This window comes from Phascolarctos cinereus, unplaced genomic scaffold, assembly GCF_003287225.1.
Source record: "Phascolarctos cinereus isolate Bilbo 61053 unplaced genomic scaffold, phaCin_HiC Scaffold_2;HRSCAF=192, whole genome shotgun sequence".
Lineage (NCBI taxonomy): Eukaryota > Metazoa > Chordata > Mammalia > Diprotodontia > Phascolarctidae > Phascolarctos > Phascolarctos cinereus.
The window spans coordinates 390,081,335-390,105,965 of record NW_027555625.1 but is presented as its reverse complement, the minus strand read 5'-3'; the positions used below and the strand labels follow the sequence as shown (position 1 = coordinate 390,105,965).

At 39.5% G+C, this 24,631-nt stretch overlaps 1 protein-coding gene across 2 annotated transcripts in view; it reads right to left on the bottom strand.

Annotated features, from left to right (window-relative positions):
- Window positions 1–1,347: 1,347 nt before the first annotated feature.
- SGCD (sarcoglycan delta) overlaps window positions 1,348–24,631 on the bottom strand; it is a 494,181-nt gene continuing 470,897 nt past the window's right edge. For both annotated transcript variants that reach the window (XM_020974625.2, XM_020974624.2), the window contains exons 7-8: window positions 5,286–5,409; window positions 1,348–3,276 (exon numbers count right to left, since the gene is read on the bottom strand). In XM_020974625.2, coding sequence (XP_020830284.1) covers window positions 3,103–3,276; window positions 5,286–5,409 — 298 coding nt within the window. In that variant the 3' untranslated portion in view covers window positions 1,348–3,102. The remainder of the gene's footprint in view (window positions 3,277–5,285; window positions 5,410–24,631) is intronic.

Here is a 24,631-nt window from a genome sequence, read left to right as displayed (position 1 = left end):
CCACACACCTAAGTCATTATTACTATTTTTTTGTTTCTTATTTCTATTGTTTTGTCTACTGTTTGTCCTTTGGATTACTTTTGTAGTCTTCCATCCCCTTCAACCTCTTCTCTATTTCTCTCTTTTTTTTCCTCTAGAATTCCTCCAAGAACAGAGATTGCTTCCATGGCACATTAAGAAAACAGATGACATCCTCAGGAAGGAATTTATTTCTCTCTTTCTCTTCCCCACCTATCCACATCAGAGGAATATATCACCTTTGGTCATCTGTTTGATTGATGGATTTTTTTCCCTTTTTGTTTTGTATCCTTAGCACCCTAGCACAGTGCCTCGCACATAGTAGGTGACTAAGTGTGTATTGGATTGAATAAACATTGAACATCTGCCCCCATACACTGTATTGAACCAAATAACAACTGACAGCCCTCCCCACCAAAAATTATCTACAGGTACCCAGTCCAAGGATACCCTGGTCCCTCTTGCCACCCAGTTCCAAATCTATTCTTCCAATGAATGGTCTGACTGCCATTATAGAAAGGACAGGGAACCCCTTTCCTTGACAAACAGTAATTTTCAGAGTGGCCTGAAGGAAGCCTTTTTTAGCTCTGGCACTCTCCACTTTAAAGAACTCAAATCACATCAGAACAAAAATTCTTTTTGGCCAACAATCCAATTACCCTTTATATCCACTGCTACTCCAGTGAGAACCACTATATACTCAATCTCAAGTTCTTCATGCTCTACCCCTTTCTGACACCACCATACCAGATAAATCACCTCATGAGATCCTTCCCTCCCAAGACTCTTCCCAGAGAACCATGGGAAAAAAAACCCACAACTCAATCCTCCCTTGTTGGTGGGGACCCTCCATATTTAAAATAAAGATGAAAAGCAACATGGATAATGTTTCTTACAACATAATATCCATTCTTTCAGTGGGGGCACCATATCTCTTAGCACATAGCTTTTCCTTCTAAAGATGAAAAAAGAATCTGCAAATGGGTGCCTGGCCATCATCTGGTGGACATACTAAGTTTGCTTTCAGATGGAATATACTTTTAATAGTTCCTCTGCTTGTGAATAAAGAATACCCTAAATTCTGGTGAAGGTAAAGCCCCTAGAAATGGCTATTTAGAGATTTCCCCAAAAGACTTCCATGAGGACTCTAAGGGCAGGGTCTGGCCATCATTGTCCCACATGCCGGATGATGTGGCTTTCTCACAATGTCTTCCCCAGGCTCTTTAGTTTGATTTGATTCATCCCACCCTCCCCACCCTAGTTCTGACAATACCATTTCCCACCCCCTGCCCCCTTGCCTAAAATAATAAATGACATCAAATGACAGGATAAATGAGATGTGCTTCTCCTTGCTAAGTGCATTGACTTTAAGGCATAGGCACAGATTTGCCCCTCTTTGAACAGAGACAGTACGGTCCCTTGTCCCAGTACAACCGCAATCCAGGGTGACCCCTCACATTGACAGTGGTAGGAAGATGGCTGTAGACATAATCAATTAGCTGATGGCTGGGAGTGTATGGTGACAGTCAGTCTGGTTATGCGGCAGCCACTAGTGGCTCTGGGAGATTTCATACTTCTGCTACTGTAGTTAAAGCTGTCCTCCTCTCTGCATTGCCCATCCCCTGTCCAATTCCTTCCCAATAATCAGTAAGCCTAGAAGGGCAGGGAAAAGACCATCTTGGCACTGACATGACATATGCATCTGATAAGCAGATTGCATTGAATATTGACTCAGTGAAGATAGGGATTTGACCTTTCCAGTAATAAGGTCTCAAATATGTTGCCATCCTCTGTCTCTTTGGATCATAGATGGAGTGGATCTGAGCTAGAGCTTTGTGAGAAAATGCTCTGAAAAATCTAGTCCACCCACAGACTCTGAGGAAGCACTTGAGAAAAAAAAAAGATCAAACTCCTCTGACTGAACCTAACCTTTGTTAGATTTCATCTCTTAGTAGATTATCCTGTGATATATCCGCTCACAATCTTTCCTTTATCCAACTGGCCCAAATGGATTGATTTTATCCTCTTCCCTAATCTAGATCATTAAAAAAACCAACAAAAAAACCCCCAAGCAAACAAACCTTTGGATGGCTAATGACTCATTGTCCTCCTTCCCTGGTGCACAATACCTGCATCTTATTTTATTCTTCACAGAAAATTATTTCATTTGCAGAGTTTACCCTCTGTACTTAGACAAATGTGGTACTTGTACTTCCTGGACATATTTTAAACAGCAGCCACTTTGTGATATTTTCTCTAGAATTTCCTGCTAAGAATGAGGGGGTTTCTCAACCCATGATTTAAGATAGTTCCCTACTTCCTCTACAATATAGCCCCCCCTTAAATTGGCCACAGCTTCATGGATGAGGGAGTTAACTCATCATCCTTGGAAGGGAATACCACATTGAGATACTGGGCACATGTGAATGAGGAGAATATGCTAAAACCTGAACACACTCCGCTGAGAACCCATAACATGGTCAAGAATGAGACATGGGCTTCCTAGGTTCCCCTGTACTTGACTCCCATCCCTGTTCTGCCTTGAAGTGCAGAGTTGATGCTCCAAATCTCCCAGGACCATGATGAGAAAGAAGAGCTGCCTTGTCACCCTTCATCATGAAGAGAGTCCCACTTTTGGCTGACACCAGTGGTATTTCATGATGTTAAAGGGATCTTACCAGTCTATGGCATAGTATGGCAGACTGCATTGTTATTATGTTTCAGGAGTCTGAAGTTATCCAGTCTGATAGTCTGCGATAGAGGTTGAATTTAGATGTGGGAGACTGATAATGTGTAAATGGGGGTCACCCATGGATCCTTTTGTACTGAAACCTTCTTTTATACAGAGGATTCTATTTCTATCTATCTATATATTTATATATATATATATTTATTTATATCTATCAATATATATATGTCTCGTAGCCCCACCCTCACACACACTCACAACGCACACACACGCACCAAAAAAGGTCTCCAAGACGCTTTCCGGGTTCTAGTCAAAAGAGTCCACAGCAAGTATTCATTGAGACAAAAAAACCAGCACCAGTGCCATCCTCTACTGTCCGTGACACTCAGTCTTTCTCAGAGGCAGACGCTGGTGTTGATCTGACAGGTGGAACCACTTCCTGCCTGAGACAGGAAGAGTCTTCCATTGGAACAGACACAGATCTCAAATACTTTTTGCCGGGTTCCCGTAGGGGAATAAGATCCTCGAGGCAGTCTAGGTAGTTTGATTTTGGCAGCATCTAACTGGATCTAAAGCAGACAAGAGAGGAAGAGACAAGGTCAATCGTCTATATGACTAAAGTTTATCTGTATCATGCTCAGACAGAATAGGATGCTCTCACCTCTGGAAAGCCTTTCAAGTCCAATTTCACAGAGGTTCAGAAGAGAAGACTGTGATAGATACACATACCACAGAGGTCCATCCAGAGATAATTACCAATCTTCCCTAGCGCTGGTGTTTGTGCAGATGGTAGCAATGTGCATTAAGAGCAAATACCTCTAGACTCAAAAGCAATCACAGAGACTTCTGTGGCCATCCCCATAGTCAATTGTGGTCTAACTTCATGATTGCCAAGATCCATTCATAATTATACAAATGCATATCTATTTCACGAAGATCTTATTTACCAATTCAGACAGATCAGAGAAGCTGGATGGAGCCACATCTTTACCCATCAATGGCCTGCATGGAGCATGCATACATGAAAGGAGAATGAAAAGGATCAGTGATTCTCTCAGTGTTTATAGAGATCTATATTGAAATATAAATATTCTTATATATTCCTTTGTGTGAATGGAGATACCTATATCAATATGTAAATATGCATATATTTCATTTGCCAAGGGTCACTCAGACAATTTGTGTCCAAGGCGTGACTTGAACTTGGGTCTTTCTGACTCTGAGGCTTGCTCTTGATCTATTACATCAGAGAAGCTAAGGAAGAAAGTCATCACAAATAGACCCAATCCAAGTTCGTATGTCACACACAGGCTGATCCTCACATCTTTTGCCTGACTTAAATCCATTTTAACTGAGAGTATTAATACTCAGTGAGATACTGAAAGATCATGGGAATGGAAATTCAGTGCACTAGAATCCTTTTTTTTTGTGTGTTTGAGGGCCCACTCTGATGTTGAAACCATTGACAAATAAGGACATGACAAGGACACATCTAGCTTCCCTCAATATATTCAAATTACTAAGTTGGAATGAAGTACATCCTATTCTACTGAGTAAACTGGCAATATGAGATTTCTTAGTTGCCTTAGTTGTCTGTCAAGGACCTTGGGAAAATTCTGGAGAATAGGAGAGCTGTCATGGGACTGGACAAATGCCCCAGTTTTCAAAGAGGAAAAATAGTAGCAGGAGAGCATAGGCTGTACTTCATTTCCTGGTAAAGTTATAGAATGGATGAAGGGTGTTTAGAAATTGAAGCAGTGATTACCAGTAGCCATCACGGTTTCATCAAGAACAGGTAATGTTCAGGTAACAGGTAGCAGACTGACCTTACTTCCTTTAGTAGACTGATAGATCTGGGGAATATCATAGGATTTTGGGAAAAAAATGGATAGTCTCATATCATTTGAAACAAGATGGAGTTATTGTAGACTTAATGATGGTATGTTTAGGTAGATTGAGAACATACTAATGATTCAGATCTGCCCCTGACGGCAAAGCTAGAAGCAAGCTCCATGTAAGGAAAAACTTCTTAGTGTCAAAAGGATCTAGGCCTGGAGAGGTCATGGAACTTTTTTTCTTTTTAACTGGAGCACTGGAACAGATATTGGGTGACCACGTAGGCCAGATTGCCATTTATGTAGACATAGGAATAGATGAACTGCAAGGTCTATTCTAACTCATTGACTAGGATTTTTTAATAATTTCAAAGTGTTGTTGATTAGACCAGTGGTGTCAAACTCAAATAGAAACAGATAACTGAGGGCCACATGCTGACTTAGAAAACCACAAATCAACATTTTCTAAGTTGTATTGTATTTTTAATTTATTAAAAATTTCCCAATTTCTTTTCAATTTGGTTCCCTCCCCCAACTCAGGAGACCATACTTGAGAGTTCCCCCCATCCCCATGTGAATTTGACATCTCTGGATTGGACCAACTTGGGAAATGACATTGATGAAATGGTTTTGGTTTGTATGAAATCTTTTTTTTCTTTTTCTTTTCTTTCTTTCTTTCTTTTTTTTTTTTAACCATTACTGTTCTTCTTCCTCATTCCTTGCCCACTTCCACCTCTCCTTACCTCTCCATCTTTGGATTCCAGCCTGAGCTCTGTCCTACATGTGGCTTCCATATTGCCAGCTTCAGCATTGATTTCAACTCCTCTAGGGGCTTCCATCACTAAGGAACGGGTGGGAGACTCGAGTCTGAAACAAAAAAATCCCAAAATGTTAGCCTATTCCCTCATACTCACTGATTTATCTAAGGAAAGAGCTTGTTTCTTCTGACTTAATTAATTTTCCATCCCATCTTGGTTGTCTTGATATTGCTGTATGTATCACTCTTCCCACAGAGATGTAGAATTATTGTGCCCCCAATCCACCAATGTGACATTTTTCATTTCTTTCACTAAGCAGGTTCCATGACTGTGGAGAAGCAGCATCGCATAGTAGAATGTGGGGACTCGGAGATAGGAAGATCTGGGTCAGAGTCTACTTCCAGACACTTTATTAGTTGTGTGATCCTGGGCAAGTCATTTAACTTCTCTTGACCTCAGTTCCTCATCTGTAAAATGAATGGGTTGAACTAGATGGCCTTTAAAGTCCCAGCTTTAAGTAGAACTAAATATATGGGCTTGGTATAATTTTGCCTTCTTAGCATTTCTGGAACATGGGATAACTCAAGGAAAATAGATGGGCCTAGGATGCTTCCTTTCTCTTTTCTCCTAAAACGAATGGTGGCTGCATGTTATAGTGGTAGATTTCAAATTAGAAAGTCTGGTTTCTGATCCTAGCTTTATCACTTACCACCTATATAATGTTAGGCAAGACACTTAGAATCATAGATTTCAAGCTAGAAGGGACCTAGCACATCATGTAGTCTAATTTTTACGGCTAGGGAAATCGAGGCTCAGAGAGGTGAAATGAATTGCCTAAGGTCATAGACAGTAAAGAAGCAACAGAAGCAGGATTAGAACCAAATGCGACTCAGAATTTCAGTGTCTTTCCACTATCCCATGCTGCTTTCTGGCCCTCAGTTTTATCATCTGTAAAATGAGGGAGTGAAACTAAGATTCCTGTCCAGCTTGAAATCCTTTACTCAGTGATCTCTTTCTCTGTGTCAAGGTAGGGCTTCAGTGAAATTATGGAATAAGTGTCTATTCTCAGTGTTAGATGAAGCACCACCATTTCCTGGATGACACCCTTTAGAGAGGACTTGTGGCTGAAAGGCAGTCTGTCTGAAATCCAGGCTGCTTCTCTCATGGCCCAGAGAACCGTGGTCCCAATGTCAAGAGAATGGTTCTGACACACCTCCCCCTTATAAAATCTTAATGCATCTGCAAGAGTAAGATTGATAAGAGGGCAGAGGATCCATGTTCTTTTCCTTTGATAATTTGGGCACCTTTCTTATCAATAACTTTTCATGCTCATCTTTCAGGGGAGAAGTAAATTCCAGGTCCTAATATACTCATAACGCATAGCTAGAGCTCTCCCAAAATGACACCATTCCTTTCTTGACCCTCCACAGATTAATGACGCAAAAAAGGAACAATATTACATTCACCTAGAATAGTGATGTTAAACTCAAACAGAAAAACTGAACTGTACATAAAGATATCTGCAAGTTACATGTTGGTTTAGCAAACTACAGGTTAATATTATCAATGTTTTATTGTATTTTTATTTGTTATACGTTTCCTAATACTACTTTACTCTGGTTTGAGTCACACTTGGGAGTGTTTTGGAACACATGTGGACAACTCTGATCTAGAATATGTATCTCTCCTCCTCCCTCCTCCTCCTCTTCCTCCTTTCTCTGTACCAAAAGCATTCACAGGTCTTGCCATTCCTCCCTCACACATTTGACAATTGATTGTACAGGAGGGATTAGGCTGAGATGAAGAAAGAGAAAAAACACTCAGAATCAATGTCAATCAAAGCAACAAGCATTTATTAAAAGCCCACTATATGCTAGGCACCCTCCTTAGTTGTCAGAATATAAAAACAAACGTGAAACAGTCCCTGTCCTCAAAGAGTATATGTACTTTCTATTGCAGAGAAAATATATTCACTTAGAAGTAAATAAAAATACAGAAATAAATTGAAAGTAAGGGGCAGTGTATAGAACACTGGGCTTGGAGTCAGCAAGATTCATCTTTGCGAATTCAAATCCAGCCTCAAATACTAGCTGTTTGACTCTAGGCGAGTCACTTACCCCTGTTTGCCTCAGTTTCTTCATCTGTAAAATGAGATGGAGAAGAAAATGGCAAATCACTCTAGTATCATTGCCTAGAAAACCCTAAAAGGGGTCACAAAGAGTTGGACACAACTGAAAACAACCGAACAACAACATCAAGGTAAATTTGGAAGACAGACAGGGCAGCAGGAAAATCCTTAAGTAGGAGGCAGCACATGAGCTGAGCTTTGCAAGGAGCACATTTTAGTCAATAGGGACAGCAGGCATAAAGGCAGAGAGAAAACACATTAAATGTTGTGAAGGACAGCAAGTAGGCCAACTGGACTGGGTCTAAGGGTATGTGAGGGTGATTCATGTATAATATTCAGAGAATTCTCTATTTTCTGTATCTACTTTCCTCTTAAGTTTTAAATACACTCAGTTCTAGATGGTGTTTCAACCCTTTGCCATAATTCCCTTTACCATCAGATGACTGAGATTCTGTCTTCCATAGGAACAAACTATTGCTTATAAATATATTCATTATTCTTTCTGGTCCCATGAAATCACCATGATAACAGCAGTGATTGATTGCTTCTTCTTTCTCTCACTTTTTATTTTCCTTCCTAAATAAAACCACACTTTCCCTTTACACTTTTGCCCTGCTGTTACTATCCCATGTATCCTAGTTTAGCCAGTGTGGGCTGGTTGCCTAGAGTTTAAAATTCTATCCATATACCCTCATTTATAAACCATAAAGCTCTAGATGAGTTGAGCTCTTAGTAAAGTTATGATTGAAAAGAACTCTTAAGACATACTACCTTTCTGCAAGGCAAAATCGACTTCTAACCTCCAGCACCTTGCTGACTGTAAAAGACTCTGATAACATTCAAGTCACAGAAAGTCCATCTATTTTTTCCCTCATCAGCTTTTCCACCACACTCTGTGAACAAGTCCATTGTGAGGTAGGAGTGGCTACTTGTCACTGAGGTTGTCCTTAGAGAACGTGTCTTCACTTTTTGTTTTTGAAACCTTTTGCTCCTCCTCAGAAGGTCTGTGCATATTATCAGAACTGGGATTTAATCAGCATTAAAATCATTTAATCATTCCCAGGCTTGGGGACATGAAGTGTGTGGGTGTGTCGTTTGGTCTTTTGTTTTCTTAATGTATATTTTTCACACTGCTTTTATTTTTTATATTACCTTCATTTCTGAATATAGGGTGTCCCCAAAGCCGTTGTTGTTGTCATTTCAATTGTATCATGACTCTTCATGACTGTATTTGGGTTTTCTTGGTAGAGATTCTTGAGTAGTTTGCCATTTCCTTCTCCAGCTCATTTTATAGGTGAGGAACTGAGGTGAACAGAGTTAAGTGACTGACCCAGGATCACATGGCTAGTGTCCAAGGTCAAATTTGAATTCAGATCTTCCTGACTAGCCCAACACTCTACACGCTATGCCACCTAGCTGTCCAAATCTTAGTGCAGTTTTAAATCTGATGACTTAGGGAACACTCTGTATATCCCTATCCTTCTTTATCCAGTGACAGGTCCTTCGCAAAAATAAAAAAAAAAGGCAGTTTGACAAAATTCACCAACCCATCAACTCAATATGACAGTGTGTACAATATTCCACATTCATGGTGCCTCACCTAGGAAAAAATGGGAGAGAGGTACATTTTCCCTTTTCTTCTTCAGGGACAAAGTTAGTTATTATAACTCTATAGCATTCAGTTTCCTTTGGTGGAAAAAAAGGTGAAGAGGTGAAATGAGGGCTTCAGGGAAGAACTATACATTGCATCTGCTTTTAAAAGGGAAAAGGAATTCCAAGCAAAAGGACCAGCATGAGGAAAGAAATAGAGGAAACTATGCCATGTTTTGTTCAGGGCAGCTAGGCTCTCGTATCACTAGGGCATTGAGTACGTAGAGAAAAAATGATATGGCATAAAGTCAGAAAGATAGGGTGGATCCAGAATGTGGGAGGTTTGGAATGCTAGGCTAAGAAACATGTCCTTCCTTCATCTAAACACTGGAAAGAAGTCAAGATCTTAGATCCAGGGGAGTGACATGAATCAATCAGTGTCTTGAGAAGATTATGCAAACAGCAGATTGCAGGATATTGGGCTACTTGGAAGGGAAACTGCGATAATCAGCTTGAGAACTCTCAAGGACTTCAAGGAAGGCATGATCTGTAGAACTAAAGAAAGAAGCTTAGATGTCCAAAAGAATGCTGGAAGAGATTAAGGAACTTGGTATTTCTGAGAGTCTCCTCCAGTTTCCTTCTGCATTCAAAATTGTGTTTTGAAAGAAACAAGCTGATCCCAGATTAGTGCTACCTTGGGCCATCCAGTGATGCCCCACCACAAAGCTCTCAGAAATGACTTACCTCCGAAGGTTGCACAAGATGTCACACCTGGGGAACAACTGGCATGTACCATCTTGGGTGTCTCTCTTATTCTGATCACTTGTTCTCATCTCCAGGATTCATTTTGTAAACCAGTCGCATCAACACAAATCTCTCCTAAATCCAGATGCAACATTTGTTTCTATTTGGTTTTGTTGTAGTGGATGTTGGGGTGTATGTGTGTAAAAGAGAAAGAGATCACCCCAGTAACTAAAACAGGGGTTTCCCTGACCAAGAATATCTTTAAGGTTTGGATAAACTATAAGTATATGTTTCTATACCTGGAGAGTCTCACTGACCATGGGTGGGTGAGCCTGTCCCCAACACCCCTCTTTCATTTGGTTTCCAGGAAGAGAGCACCAGACACACATTTGTGAATGCTATAAGGGCCAGGCAATAAAAATGGAGTGGACCACTGGGAGAGAAATGAGAACCTGGTCTACATACTTCCCTCATACCCAGTTACCTGTAAGTGAGGCAATGCTTCTTTGCTCATCTTAAGATGGAAAGACAGGAAAAGGAAGGAAGAAAACGGTAAGCATCCTTCTGGTGCCCACTGTGATTGCCTCTGGATGCCATGACACAGGCATTCTCATCACACTAAAGCTCACAGTAGGCTGGATCTTGCCTGAACCTGGCATTACCCAGACCATTTAGTCCAACTGTTCCATGAGGCCCATGGCACATTGCAGAGGTCATATTACTTTATTGATTATTTTTCCTTTCAGTGTTAGGGCAGGATTTCTCATGTCAAACAGAGCTCTTCCATCTGTGACAGTTTCATGCTATGTGCCATCTTACTAGGGAGCCTCCTTCCCTAAGGAAGCGTAATCCATTGAGAGAGCAATCAGTGAGTTCTTCTAAAATCATCAGGAATTCAGAACTCCTTTCTGATTTCAGAAAGTCTTTTTTTAAATCTAAAAATCAAAAATCCACTTCCATCTTTGTATTGGACTCTCATTATAACAATAGCCATAGTGACAGGGTTAGGGACTGGCATTTAATCTCATTGGTGTAGGGAACTCCCAGGTGAATAAACTCCTTTAACCTATGCAGGTCAATGCCTTCTCTGTAATTTTTAATCTTAGAAAGTTGCCTACAGCACTGAGAAGTTGAATGACCTCTAGGGTCACACAGCCAGTATAAATCAGAAATAGGACTTGAACCCATGTAGTCCTAACTTGGAGGCAAGTTCACTGTCCACTACCCAAAAGGCCAACATTCAAATCTTTCCTCTGACACTTACTATTTGTGTGACCTCAGGCTAGTAATTTTACCTCTTGGGTCCTTGGTTTCCTCAACTGTTAAGATGAGAAGACCAGATGTCTTCTGAGATGACTTCCAGTCCTAGATCTAGGAACCTATATCAATCATCCTGAAAGCATTTGTTAAGTATTTACTCTAACAACTCTTCCCCAGGCACATAAAGACTATTGCCTGCTATGTAAAACGATACTGTTTTTGAATGTCCCTGATGGACATTCTCTGCTCTATTCATTTGGACAGATGTCTATTAAATCTCCAGAATTCTTTGAGTATTTACTAGAGATGCATCCATAACATGGAAGAAGAAACTGGATATTAATGTTATTTATATCAATTAACATAATTAGCACTTATACAGCACTTTAAAAATATTATCTCATTTTATCTTTACAGCAATCCTAAGAGTTAAGTGTGATTATTATTCCCATTTCACAAATGAGGAACTGAGACAGACAGAAGTTAAATGACCTGTTCAAGGTCGCACAGCTATTATGTGTCTAAAGCTGAATTTGAACTCTGCTGCTCCTGATTCCAGATCCAATACTATCTACTGAACCACCAAGACATATATAGATATTGCCAGGCCCTCCTTCTTGAGGTCAGGAGCATTGGCTTCCCCTCCCTGCCACTGTTAAGGAACTCCGAGATGGGAATTCTCATGACTTGAGTCACTCAGAACCTAACTGCCTGTTTGATAAATGCTACTCTTCCATGTCTTTTGAAAATGCTATAATTTTTAAAGATGCAAAGTTGAAGGACTGCTCCCTCTCTGAACCACTTTTTCATGGAACTTGAGTGGGGCCTAACATTCTGTCCCCTTGCATGCTTTACTAAAAACTGCTGTTAAGTTCAGAATTCCCAACTTGAGGCCCCAAGCCTCCTGGATCTTTCTGGCTCCTGAGCTGATTTGGCCACCTGAATTCTGCCTAGACCAAATGACCTGTCCTCTACTCCCTTGGCTCCTGCCTCCATTTCCAGTGGACCTTCTCCATTTTCCTTTCTAATCCATGTTTACAAAATCCTAACCATGAGATTTTTCTAGGGTTTAAGGCAAAAGAGAACATGTCAATTCAGAGATGACATAACAAGTTAAGGTAATAAAATTTATCCAGCGCCAGTGTAAATATTCTCAAAGGTGCTAACGTGCCTTACATTAAAGTTCCTCTAGGCTTTGCACTGGCCACCCTTATTGCCCTTGGGGCAGGAGTGACACTACCATATCCACTCCTCCCTTTGTAGTCTCTGAGGAAAATAGTGTCTGTTTTTGTGAATGTGCTGCAGCCTAATTCGGGATTTGTCCATCTAAACCCTCTGAATTAAGGTTATTGGCACATTCCTCTAATCCTAAACTTATTTTTGATTAATCAGAAAGTCTCCTTAGGGCATTGTGGTCTTGTGATGCTCTACCTGTGTGCTGTGTGCTCCTTTAGCTATGGTAACAGTAGGGTATAGTGAGAAGAACACTTGATTTAGAATGAAAAGACCTGGGTTCAAATCCTGGTCCTGTTTGCCTGTGTGACCTTGGGCAAGTCATTTAAAAATCTCTGAGCATCAGTTTCTTCACTGAAATGAGGGGGTTGGACTGTTACCTCTTCCAGGTCTAAACGTATGACCTTGGGTTCCTATGACTTTTACCGTCTACTACCAAAGATTCCCAATGAAATATAAACAGGTACATGAGACCATTTTCCATAACTTCAAACATCAGTTCACATCCCCTTCAGTGTTTACCCAAAAGGTTTTGATGATTTACAGACCCCCATTTCCCCAAACTGATACCATGCCTCCCCAAAAACACACCATAGAGCTTCCTCATTAGACTACTTCTATTTTGCCTTTCCCTCCCTACAATTCCTTCCAAGTGGGGTTTTTTTTCTTTATATCACCAGTGATTAGCACAGGATTCAGCACTAAGTGCTTAATAAATGCTTGTTTGAGGAGCTCTTCTGAAAACAGACTGTCAAGTAGATGGCTTTGAATGAAAATCTTTCCCTTTTGAGATCAACCCTCTTCATTATCAACCTTCTTTTTTTCCAAGCCTTCCTAACAGGGTCAAGGATTGCCCTGCTGTCAGATCCTGCGATGCTACATACAGCTATCCTGCCTCCAGAAGGAACGTGGGGCAAAGCTGACTACATGACATTTTCAATCACCATTAAGTTACTCGAAAGTCTTATTCTAAGGCATTTCTCATCAGCACATTCATCATCTTAATAGCTGGCATCGGTACAGTGATTTACAGATTCCCAAGCACTTTCCCATACTTTATGCCACCTGATTCTTATTGCAACTCCATGAGGTTAGGAAGAGAAATGTGGTCCTTCATATTTTATTGATAAGGAACCCAAGGATCAGCTAGGTAAAGGGACTTGCCAGATATCACACAGCAAGACAGTGTCAGAGCCGGAACTTGATACTAGGTTTCCTTATTGGAAAGTCTAGTATTCTTTCCATGATACCATATTGTCTGCTATATGCTTATGTTTACTCTCTAGGCTTTTGCCTCATCTCTGAAATGAGAGACTAAATAAATTGATTGTTAAATGTTTCCTTTCAATACTATCAGCCTGATTCCTGTTTTGATTCAATTAAACATCATTACCCTCCCCCCCCCTTCTCCTCTGTAGAAAGGACCTTCTTTGGCCCTCGTCAGGGACTGGAGTTATATAGAATGTAGTTAATTCATTGATATCTCTAAAATGCACTTGTGTGTCAATAAGAAGAATGCCATGAATCTCAGACACTGAATCTAATGACAATTGGCATTAGGTCTCCTCACGGTGGCTCCCTATCAAAGTCCAGCCTCTTAAAGACTGACACAGAAGACCCTCAGAAGCCTGGTTTCCCCCCCTCAACTCTTCTTAGCCTTGGTTCAAGCTGTTCTTCTACCATCTGCACCATACTTCAGCCAAACATGGCTACTTGCTGTCATTCACATCACTTTGGTGCACAACTGTGCCTATTCCTCACAGTATTTTTTACACATGGATTAACCTCCCTTCTCCCCATCTGGTCCCTTCCCCCAACACTTGGCATCCTATTGTGTCTTTGAAGGCCCCATTCAAAAGCTACCTCTTCACTATGTCTAAGAAGTCACTAAACTGTTCAGACCTTTTGATTCAGCAATAATGCTACTGGACCTATACTTTAAAGAGATCAAAGAAAGAGAAAATAAAGGACTCTATTTCACACACACACACACACAAAAAAATTATAGCACCTCTTCTTATACTGGCTTGGAACTACAACCTAAGGGAATGCTCATCAATTCCAGAATGGATGAACAAATTATGGCATATGAATGTAATGGGATATTATTGTGGCATAAAAATAATGAAATGGATTGTTTTGGAGGGAAATGGGAAGACCTCTGTGAATGCATGGAACGAAGCACAGTGGCTAGAATTAGAACAATTTATGCAATGGAGTCTAGAGGATGGAAGATGAAATGTGCTGCATGTCAGAGAGATGATGGACATAAAATGAGAGTTTTGGTGATGATCAAATGCGATGACATTTGTAAAGATCCTAGAACAGGTTGGACACATCCTACGCACTTAATGAATGCTTGTTCCCTTCCTTTCATAAAATGCAGAATTAGACATAAATTTTCAGGTTCATTGCACTATTCATGGAAGCAGCTGGGTGGCATGGTGGACCGTGTACTGGACCTGCAGTCAGGAAGACCTGAATTCAAATTCAGCCTCAGACATATACTAGCTTTTTGATCCTGGACAAGCTACTTAACCACTATCTGCCTCAATTTCATCATCTATAAAATGGGGATAATAGTAGCATCTATCTCCCAGGGCTGTTAGAATAAAATGAGATAACATTTGTAAGGTGCTCTGCAAAATTTAAAGAACTATATAAGTGCCAGCTGTTATTAGCTATGAGTTTTTAATTTAATAAATGCTCATATAAACAAGCATATATGCACTTGACATGCACATTATATATGCATACCTGTGTATACATATACACAATGTGCACACATACATGTACATATATACATATTAATAAAAAACAAAAATAGTGCATTTAGCATAAGAAGGGAAGTGGTTGACTTTCTATCAAATACCTCTGATAAAGAGTTGATATCCAACATAGAGAACTAATGAAAACTGTAAAACCAAAAGTCATTCTCTAGTAGATAAGTGGTCAAGAAATATGAACAAACAGTTCTCAAAAAAAATTATAAACTATTCATAACCCTATGAAAGAATATTCGATTTCACTAAAGAGCAATATAAATCAAAACTCTGAAGTTTTATTTCACACCCAGTGAATTTCCAAAGTTGACAAAATACGGGAATAATCAATGTTGGCGGGGTTGTGAAAGCCAGGAACACTAATTCTCTGTTACTGTAGCTATGAATTGGTACAACAACTCTGGAAAACAATTTAGAATTATGCAAATAAAGTAGTTAAGTCACCCATATCCTTTGTTATAGAGATTCCATTGTGAGGTACATATACCAAGGCATTTGATGTCCAAAGAAAGGTTCCAAAAATATTTATAGCAACATGTTAGCAAAGAACTGGAAATAAAAGTGATAGCCATCAACTGGGAATGGCTAAACAGATTGTGGCACATGGATGTAATGCCTCTGGTCAGAGTGGAGGTAGGGGTGTATTAATTGCTAAGTTTTCCCCAAAGGAATACATAATTATTGCTGACTCTACAGAAGAGAGTAACTAAAAAAGTAAATAGAGAGTAGCATGGAAAGATTTATATGAACTGATGCAAAGTCAAAAAAGCAGAATCAGAAAAAATAAAATATACACAATGTCTGCAACAATGTAAGTAGAAAGAATAATCATTAAATAACACAAACTGAATGTTGCAAAGCATGAAGAACAAGACTGACTCCAAAGAAAAGATAGCAGAAAATATCTCTCCCCTCTACCTCAACTCCTTTGAAGAAGTCAGGAATCTACCTGTGTGGAACATTGAATAAACTGATTTTGTTTTGATGTGTTAATTAGTTTTGCTTATTTTTTCCTATTCCTCTAAAAATTTGTTATAAAGGATGGCTCTGTAGAAGAGGAGAGGAGAGATTAAGGGGAAAATCTAAGTAATATTAAAAAAAAGATTTCAAAAAAATTATTATTAAAAGACAGGAAATTTTTAAAAAATTCTCAATATACCCTAAGGTATTGATTTTTAAGAAGAAAAAATTGAACTGCGCTCATTTTCTCTCTAGTATGGAAAAACCTAGATATTTTAATTATGTAGAAATATTTTTCATATTCATTAATGAAGTCATTTTTGTCATATTAAACAATTGCCTCAGGAGAGAAAAAGAATATTTCATAGCGAGCAGAAATAGTGTCATTCAAAGAATGTGCATAGCAAAATCCTTCTGTATTTGGCTCAAACTTCGGTCAATAACTTTGTCCTGAACTAAACCATTATGTGTGGAAAGAAGAAAAGGATTTGCATTACCTGAATGCTAGTGGTCCAATTTCCACACAGTTGCAAATCTCTCAACCCTGTTTGATGTGCCCAACATCCTCCCCATTCTACATGATCCATGAGACTGTCATGCTTGTCGTCCTCCGTATTTTAAAACCAAAGCTTTGCAATTCACAGTGAGTCATGAATCCCTTCTGTCCTGCTTCTTCCAATTTGGGAATCATGACTTCTATGCAATACCCCATTGTGAGCTTTCTTGGCATCTGACTCTTCTGTAGTTTCTATAGTTTATGCTGATTTAGTGACACTCCTTTGTATTGTATTCATAGGACTATAGATATAAATTTGGAACATATGTCCAATCCCTTCATTTTACAGATAAGAAACTGTGGCATAGATAGGTTAAATGACTTGTCCAAGGTCACTCAGGTATTAAGTGGCATAGCTGGGGTTCCAATCAAGGTCATTTGACTACAAACCCAGCACTTTTCCCACCACACAACACTATCTCTTCAAGACCCTTCCTAACCTTTCTTCAGCTAAGCGTTAAAAGTTCGTGAGCACTGATAAAAAGGCATCTCAGAGATGCCCTTCAAAGACTCATATTACTTATGTCATTTGAGATTCATAATAACCCTAAGGATGTAGGTACAACAGGTATTGTTATTCCTACTCAAATCAATAATCCCTTATTGACTACCTACGTTATGTTAGGCACTTTCTGTGTTAGGGAATGGGGATACGAAAACAAAAGTGAAAGATTAAAAAAAAAAAAGAGCTTACATTTTTTTTCCATTGAATAAACCTAAGTTCAGAGGTTATGCTACTTGACTAAAACCACATACATGGCTGATGTCAGAAGAGAGATTCCGATTCTAAGTCTCGTTCTCTATCTCTGTACCATGCTGCCTCTTTTCTAGACATGAAACAACCATGTTAAAATGTGTGGTGGGTATTGAGTGAATGAGTTGGTCAGCATGGGCCAGAGTTATGGAAGAGTTAGTCAACTGGCATTTATTGAGAACTTGCTATGTGCCAGACACTGTGCTAAGTCTTGGGGATATAAAGATACAATGTGTGCCCCTTCCTGAAGCTTATGATGGGAATGTTATAGGTTCCAATAATTTTGCCCAAGAACCACAGTTAGCATGGAACTCATAGATGTAGAGCTACTCCCGAAGCTAGGGCTTCAGGCATAGACAATACAGTTATGATAAAGGGGAGTCAGTCCAGTTTCTAAGTCCCATGGAAGAATTTTAGCCACTTTCTACCTCCACATCACTGATTCCTTCCCTGCTGCTTACAATCATCCTTTAAAAACCCTTCAATTGGACCCTATCATCCCCACAGACTATTCTTCCTATATTCCCCCTCCTTTTCACAGATACTCTTAAAAAAAGCTGTCTATATATATATATATATATTTATTTCACTTCTTTCACTCACTGCTCAACCCTTTGCAATTTATATTTTGGCTTCATCATTCAACTGAAATTGTTCTCTTCAGGGTAACCAACGATTTCTATTTATTTACGCTTTTTGGTGAGGCGATTGGGGTTAAGTGACTTGCCCAGGGTCACACAGCTAGCAAATGTCAAGTGTCTGAGGCCAGATATGAACTCAGGTCCTTCCGACTCCAGGGCCAGTATTCTATCCACTACACCACTTAGTTGCCCCCTAAACCAATAATTTCTTAATTAAATTCTTTTTTCAGTTCTCATTCTCAACCACTTTGCAGAATTTGATACTGCTGAGCACCATCTTTTTTGAGTATTTATGACACTGCCTTCTCCTTGGTTAGACCATCATGGATAACCAGTTCTACATGTGTGAGTGTAGCCCAGGTTCTCAGAGCTTTTTCTCTTTCCACTCTATGCTCATTTTCTCTCTCTCCCCCTCCATTCCTCCTTCTGTATCTCTGTCCCTCTCTCTGCTCAGCTATCATGGCTTCGATGATCATTTCTATGCAGATGATTCCTAGTTACATCTAACTAGCCCTGGCCTCTCTCCAGAGTTCTGGTTTCGCATTATCAACTACACATTAGATATTTCCAATTGGTTGTCCCGTAGGCATCTCAGGTTCAATGTATGAAAACAGAGCTAATTATCTCCCTCCCCAAACCCTTTCATTTTTCTTACTTTACTGTTTCTATTAAGGAGAGCACCCTTGGACTCAATAATAAAATAACTTTAGTTTTGGAAACCTATCACAGACCCAGACTCCATATGTGTGTGTGTCTGTATGTTTATATGTATGTGCACACACACACACACACACACACACACACACACACACAGAAGCAACCTGCTAAAATATTTTCTTAACAGCAATATATATAATTGAAAAATCTGGAAGAAACCTAAATTGAGTTTTCCAATAATAGTTGGGTTGTTTAAATAGATTATGGTACATTAATGTACTGGGATACTAAAATGTGATTAAGATTGACAAGCATGAGGAATATAAAAAAAAATTTAGAAAAAGCTTTATGACCTAATGCAAAGCAAAAAAAACCCAACATAAGAACGAAGTACATATTAACTACAATCATATAATAATAAATAAGAATGAATTGACAAAGAAAGAATCCTGAAGAAGACAGAGGAAGTGAATTTAAAATTATGATAATTTAGCTACTGAAACGAATTTAAATGTAAATAGCTGCTAAGCAAGTTCAGTTGGCTGTATAGCTGTTCAAAGTTAAGTAATTACTAAAAGATTTATTTTTAAAAGAGACATGGAGAGATTGGGGCAATGGGTGGGTGTTGGTTAGAGGGGTTAGCATACCCGTCAGGAAACTGGAATACTGAGAACATCTCAAATGTGGAGGATACACGTCACAATGGCATTTCTACTAATGCACTTCTGTTGTTTGCTTGTACCTGACTCTTTGTGATCCCATTTGGGGTTTTCTTGGAAAAATACTGGAGTAGTTTGCCATTTCCTTTTCCAGCTCATTCCAAAGATAAGGAACTGAGGCAAACAGGGTTAAGTGACTTGCCCAGGGTCACAAATGTTGGAGGCCAGATTTCAACTCAGAAGATGAGTCTTCTTGAGTCCAGACCTAGCATCTATCACCCTTACTAATATACTAGATAGTCTTATGTGATCAGAAAGAGGCTGGCATATTAGCAGTTGTCAAATACTGAGACTATGTACTTTTTGGTGGTGGTAAATCTTGATGGAGAGAAAGAATTTGATCAGAATAAGGTAAGTATATGCAGGGCAGAGACTGATAGAAGCTTGGAGGAGTGAGAACTCAGTGTTGGCAAAGAGGGGGATTTTTATGATTATCTGTGTCAATGTAGGGTCATAGATGATTGAACTCGGGTGTTATTGGACTGTGTCTGAATCCAAGGCTTCAATATCTATCATTAGATCCTCATACAGATAAACATTATGTATGAAGGATATTAGAACAACATGAGTCATGAGCCTCAACTAGCAGAGACACCTGTGAATAACCAATCCTTCTCCCCAAAACAATGGTAACATAAGGATAGGGGACATGAGAGCAAATGCTATAGGGCTATGCCCTATCCCTTCAGCTTCTACCAGTATCTCCTTGAAATGTACTCCTCTGATTTAAATCAATGTTTTTCTTCTCAACATACTTGTTTAAAAATTTTTTTTTTGTTTGAATTTAACAAAGAAATAAAATAGGCATTTTTATCAATGTAGTAGAGCAGAAAAAAAGGGTTGCATGAAACTGCAGATCTTTATTATGTCCAGCCTGCTTTTGAAGGATATAATAAATTGAATCCATAACTTTCAAAGCTGTCCTGCTTGTCCATGTTTCTATTTTTTCTGCATTCTTGAAATTGGCAAAAAGAAAAAGGGCAAAAAAAAGGCTTCAGTTTCTTCCTTCCTCCCTCAATTTATCTCCTTTGTCTCCCTCTCCCTACTTTGGAAGAAGAAAAAACTAAAAGCCCTGTAAGAAATACGCCTAGTCAAGTAAAACAAATTTCCATATTTTCTCAGCCTACTCTTGACCTCCAAATAGCGTGTTGGACCTTGATATGATATTTACCACCCACACCTTTGTCGTTTCCCTTTCAGATGCAATCAGGTATTTTCTTCATAGTGGAAATACAGTCCCATTAGACTGAGCTCCTTGAGAGTGGGGGTTGTTTTTGCCTTTCTCTGTTCCCCTGGCACTTTTTGTACAGCACCTGGTCCATAGCAGGCACTTAATAAATGCTTGTTGATTTAGTTTGACTGAATGAGAACATTCTAGCAAGCACAGTTTCCAATGCCCCAGTGATGAGGAAAGGTGGCTATGACTCTTTTTTTTTCCCCACATGGAACCTGGGAACAACAGCAAGGGCCCCCACAGCCATAGCTCTCAGAGGAGTCCAGTTCATGGCTGTTAACTTTGCTAAGATTCAATATGTCTCTTTGGAGTGATCAGCTATAAAAAATTGTAGCCACCTAAGCCCCCCATATTATGTGGTACTTTATATTATCAGACCATTCAAAAGACACTAGTTCAATAGTAAAAATATTTAATTAGAACATTAAAGGTTACCCATATGGCCTAGCACCTCTGGCTTTGCATGGTTTGAGTCCAGTCTCCTGCCTTTTTCCTTTCCCCGCTGCAGCCTGCTTCTTTGGTCAGGTCACCTCTGATGCTCTGACAGCCCTACTCATTATTTTATCCCCAAGTTCAGCTTTTTTCTCATATCTTCAGGACTATCCAGGCCCTCCAGAAACTTATCTGAGGTCATACAGTCCAACCCAATCCCTATATCTAGGGGATGCCAAAGGGGGAATGTCTTTTAGAGTTCTCCAGTGCCCGGAGCTTCTCCTAAGCCTTATCATTCTGGGTGGATGAAGCCTTATTGGAATGTTCTGATGAAAGGTTGTTGTCGTTGAGTGGTTTCAGTCATGTCGGACTCTTTAAGACCCCATTTGGTGTTTTCTTGCCAGTGATATTAGAGTGGTTTGCCATTTCCTTCTCCAGCTTATTTTACAGATGAGGAAACTGAGGCAAACAGGATTACGTTATTTGCCCAGGGTCACACAGTTAGCTAGTAAATGTCTGAGGCCAATTAGCTGTCCTTATATTACTTCTCCCCAGGATTGTCAAACAGGAAAACAGTTCCCCTGGTCAGCTGTTCCTTCAAGGGACAGCAAGAGCTTTACCTTTCGCGTCACCAATCACTCCTAGATTCCACCTCTCAGTAACTCCCTGTCCTGTCTTCCACAAATAACACAATAAAACAAAGATAGCCTTACATGTTAAAACTATGGATCAGTGGCCCACGTGCCTTTTTGAGTTTTACCTCACTGGCCTAGAGTACTGAGAGCAGTCCTGAAATACCTACTTTGAAGACAGCTAGGCTGATGAGACAGTAACATGCTACTAAGTGATTCATGTGTGAACCCTAGGAGAGGAATCCATTTCAGGGAATCCTAAAACTGAGCAGGCAGAGTTTTAGGGGTGCAAGTATATACATAAACATCAATACATAAGAAGATTATTGATGTGACCTTGAGGGAAAAAAAAGACCCTTCCCATTCTTTATAAAGTGAGATGCTCTAAGGTGCTTATAAATGCAATTTTATTTTCAAGGCCCAAATATATTTTTATTTCATTGAAAATATATAAACACAATTTGAAAGCATTGTAGCAACTTCCCTGGGCTATTGGGATAAACATTTGATCCAGTCCTGCTGTCTTCTCTCATCCTCCCTCTCTCCTTTCCCCAGATAACCATAATGCCACTTCCTTGTTTATCTCTCTTGGTACTGTCAGACTTTCATTTTATGCCATCTTGAACTTCTGGCACAATTTGACAATGTTGCCATCCAGGTCCACTTTCCTTGCATACTCAAGTTGAACTTCATTCTTTCTTTACCCACTGACATCACCTAATTAGGCTTAGGCTATGACCAAAATTTCTTAACTTCTGCTGCTCAGGCCAGTAAAAGTATTTCGGAACAGTTCAGAGGGGTGGGAAGTAGGACAATTTCTGAACTCTTGGCAAAATTGCCTCTGTATTCTAGGTGCCTTCTCTGGAAAACACAAGATTGGATTTCAGTGACTATGTGTCATTGAAAGTGGGATTTTCTGTGATGAATGATAGGGGCTAGGGATAAGGACTGGACTTATGAGTTCATTGGCATAGGGAACTCTCTGGTAAGAAAAGTCCCTCTATTAATGCAGGTTAGCATTTTATGTCATCTATAGTCTGAGTGTAGCCTGATGCAGAGGTGTGAAACACTCACCCAGATACTTCCAATTTCAGAACCAGATTAAAACAATTGGGAAATAGCTAACAAAATAAAGAAAATTATAATAAAGTATAGATAATATTATATTTTAAAACTAATAGGGAGCCTGCAGGGAGTCTTATATATGAATTAGTTGCCCCTGTTTCTATTTGAGTTTGACACCACTGGCCTAGAACACTAAGAGGTTAAGTGACTTGCCCAGAGTCACTTGGGCCAGTGTGTCAGAGGTGGGATTGAATCCAAATCTCCCTGGTTTGAGGCCAACTCACTGTTCACTATGTTACAATAAGTCTCCGCCACTACCACTACGGTGCACTCTGGGCAGCTATGTATTTTGTCTGAGTCCAGGATCTGCTTCAGAGGTCCTGGGAAAGAGAGAAAATGCCCCTGATAAATGCAACAGAGGCTAAATTGACTATCCCACTGTTATTTCTCCCCATCATCTCCTCCTGTGATTGTTTTTGCCATTGGTTCACATACATTGTTCATGTCAAGCCACACTAGTCAAAAGTCATTTATCATTTTGTGGAACTATGGGAGACAAAAACAGATTTCTGGAGTATGCTTGGTCATCTGAGTCTTACCACATTTTCACAGTCTTACCTGGGTTTTATTTCTTGTCCTAGTGAAAGACTCTTGGTGTTTGTACACAACTTGAGGCACATGATAAGGACCCTGCTCTGACTCCCCGACTTACTAGCTGTGTATCCTTGGGCGAATCATTTAACATTCCTGGGTCTCCATTGTCACATACATAAAATGAGAAGGTTGGGACTAGGTGATTCTAAGGTTCTTTCCAGTTCCAGGGCTATTATCCTATGAATGTCGCTTTAGGCATCATGTGTTTCATGGCTGTGATATCTCCTGACAACTGATTGCATTGCACACATAGGATAAGCACAAATAAAAGGAAATAATAAAATCAGAGTTCATCACATAATTTCTCAAACCACCAAATACATTTCCCCAAACCAAGATAATTCATGTAGATTTTGAATTAAACTTCAAAAAGTTCATCTGAAAAGTACAAGTTGACTTACAGTAGAACCATCACATTACAGGGGAAAGAGCACCCTCTTTGGAGGCTAAAGGATATGGATTCAAACTCTACCTTATCGATTACTTGTTTGACTTTCAATAAGACCCTTAACTACTTCAGTTTGTTCATTCATAAAATGAAAGGTTTAGACTAAATGGTTTTTAAAGTCCTTTTCCATCTCTAAATCTAGGATGCTATGAGCTTTCTAATTTAATTCAGAGATTATTTTTCCCAATTCTGCAAAGTGATTTCTTTTTGCCAGATATTCTATTTCTATTTGGTGAAGAGGAGGAAGAGGAGCCTGATACATCAGCGATACACATCCTGGCCATCCATCATCATTTCTTTCTCAGTCATAACTTGCTCTTTCTGAGAAAATTGCCATGAAGAGGAGACTGAAGTCATCAGTGACATACATCTTGGCCATCCATCATTATTTCTTTCTTAGTCATAATTTGTTCTTTCAGAGAAAACCAGCAGACTTGGGTTTTGTGCAAAGCTGTAGCTTTTGCTAGGGACATGCAGTGTTTCATTCCATTACAAGGTGAGCATGTTTGGCATTTAATATTTGTTAGATTACCAGCAGGCAAAAGGAATATACTTCTACAGAAGCCTGCTGTAATTCTTTTATTCCTATATCGTTCTTTTCTCCTACCCTAAAATGACATGTTTTCCCCCCCTTTTTCTCTTTTTCTTCAAAAACAAACATCTATTAGTGTCCACTAGTTCTCCCTTTATCCTAACATAAGTTCTTCTTTGTGTCAAATAAGTAACATCAAACAAAACAAATGCATTATTTGGCTGTGTCTGAAAATGTTTAAAGTCTGCTTCTCATCTCTTAGCAGAGAGGTGATGGACAAAAGGTGCACAAGGAGACATGGATATTTTC